Source organism: Corapipo altera, unplaced genomic scaffold, assembly GCF_003945725.1.
Source record: "Corapipo altera isolate COAL_440 unplaced genomic scaffold, ASM394572v1 132940, whole genome shotgun sequence".
Classification (NCBI taxonomy): Eukaryota; Metazoa; Chordata; class Aves; order Passeriformes; family Pipridae; genus Corapipo; species Corapipo altera.
The window spans coordinates 1-1,268 of record NW_020891803.1 but is presented as its reverse complement, the minus strand read 5'-3'; the positions used below and the strand labels follow the sequence as shown (position 1 = coordinate 1,268).

The following is a 1,268-nucleotide window of genomic DNA, read 5'->3' as shown; positions in this document are numbered from 1 at the left end:
CCAACAGCCACCCCACCACCTGTGTGTACCCCCATGTCACCCCACGCCATGGTCATCACTTACATGTGCCAGTGTGCCACCCGGGGCCACCCCAACAGCCACTCCGCCACCCCGGTACAGTTGTCACCCTCTGTCACCAGTGACACCCTACTGGTGTGTGACCCACAAGTGCCCCCACCGTGCCCCTGTGCCCTGCTGTGCCCATACCCCTTACCCCTACCTCCCTGCCATGCCCTGTGGGTGCCCCCCGTGCTCCCCTGTGCCCACCTGGCTGTAGGGCTCCATGGCGGTGCCCCCCAGGAAGGTGCCCACCTCCTCCTGCACCAGGCTGTCCTGGCCCTGGGGGTCCTGCAGCCGCACCAGCCTCACCCCGGGCACCTCCAGCTCGGCGGGCAGGTCCCCCCGAGCCGCCAGGACGAAGGCCAGCGTGGGGGGCACGGGCAGCTTGGCACGAGCCGCCAGCACCCAGCGGGTGACCAGCAGGTCCTCGAGGCGTCGGGCGAGCGGGGCCGAGCCCCCCGTGGGGCAGTCGAGGTCACGGGCCAGCTCGGCCGCCCAGCCGCCCTCGGGGTCCCACGGCGCGAACGTGCCCGTCACGTAGTTGGCACGGCGGGGGGGCACGAAGGTCTCCAGGGCGCTGTGACCCCCCACCTTGAAGGAGACCCCCTGGGAGAGCAGCAGGGACCAAGCGCCGGGACACGACTCGGACGGCACCCGGCTGGCCCAGGTGGGTGACAGGCACAGCACCATGGCACCTGGGGGCGGGCAGGGGGTGGGCAGTGAGGGCCCCGCAACCCCTGACACCCTGAGGGGGTGTTTGCTGCCGGACTGGTGTGTACTGGGGTTAGTGGGGCACGGGGGGTCGGTGCCACCCTCCTTCCCAGCCCTGGTCACGCAGCACAGGCGGGTTTGGGGACCCCTCCCACTGTGGGGTCAGGGCTGGGGACAAGGGGACCGTACCCACCTGGGCAGCGGGTGCCACCCTCCAGCAGGACGGGCAGGAAGGCAGTGGGGGAGCCCAGGATGCAAACGGTCATGTCCAGCGGGCCAAATCCTGCCGGGAAGGGGAGGGTCAACAGCCCCGGGGTGGGAACCCCGGTGCCACCCTGTCCCTGGCACCCCAGCCCGGCTGGGAGACCCCAAATATCCCTTGTCCCGAGCCTGGCACTGTGCCCCCAGTGCCGCCCCAGTCCCTGCCACCGCCGTGTCCCCGGGCTGGCACTATTCCCTCATCCCAGTCCCTGCCACCCCCGTGTCCCCAGCCTGGC

General features: G+C 71.1%; 1 protein-coding gene across 1 annotated transcript; it reads right to left on the bottom strand.

Moving 5' to 3' along the window:
* Positions 1-267: 267 nt before the first annotated feature.
* On the bottom strand, positions 268-1,262 carry LOC113942598 (carnosine synthase 1-like; the record flags this gene model as incomplete). The annotated part of the gene is made up of 2 exons (XM_027633701.1): positions 965-1,262; positions 268-755 (listed from the first exon to the last, which is right to left on the bottom strand). Coding segments are annotated over exons 1-2 (561 nt in total), but the record flags the coding sequence as incomplete, so codon positions are not given.
* Positions 1,263-1,268: the final 6 nt, after the last annotated feature.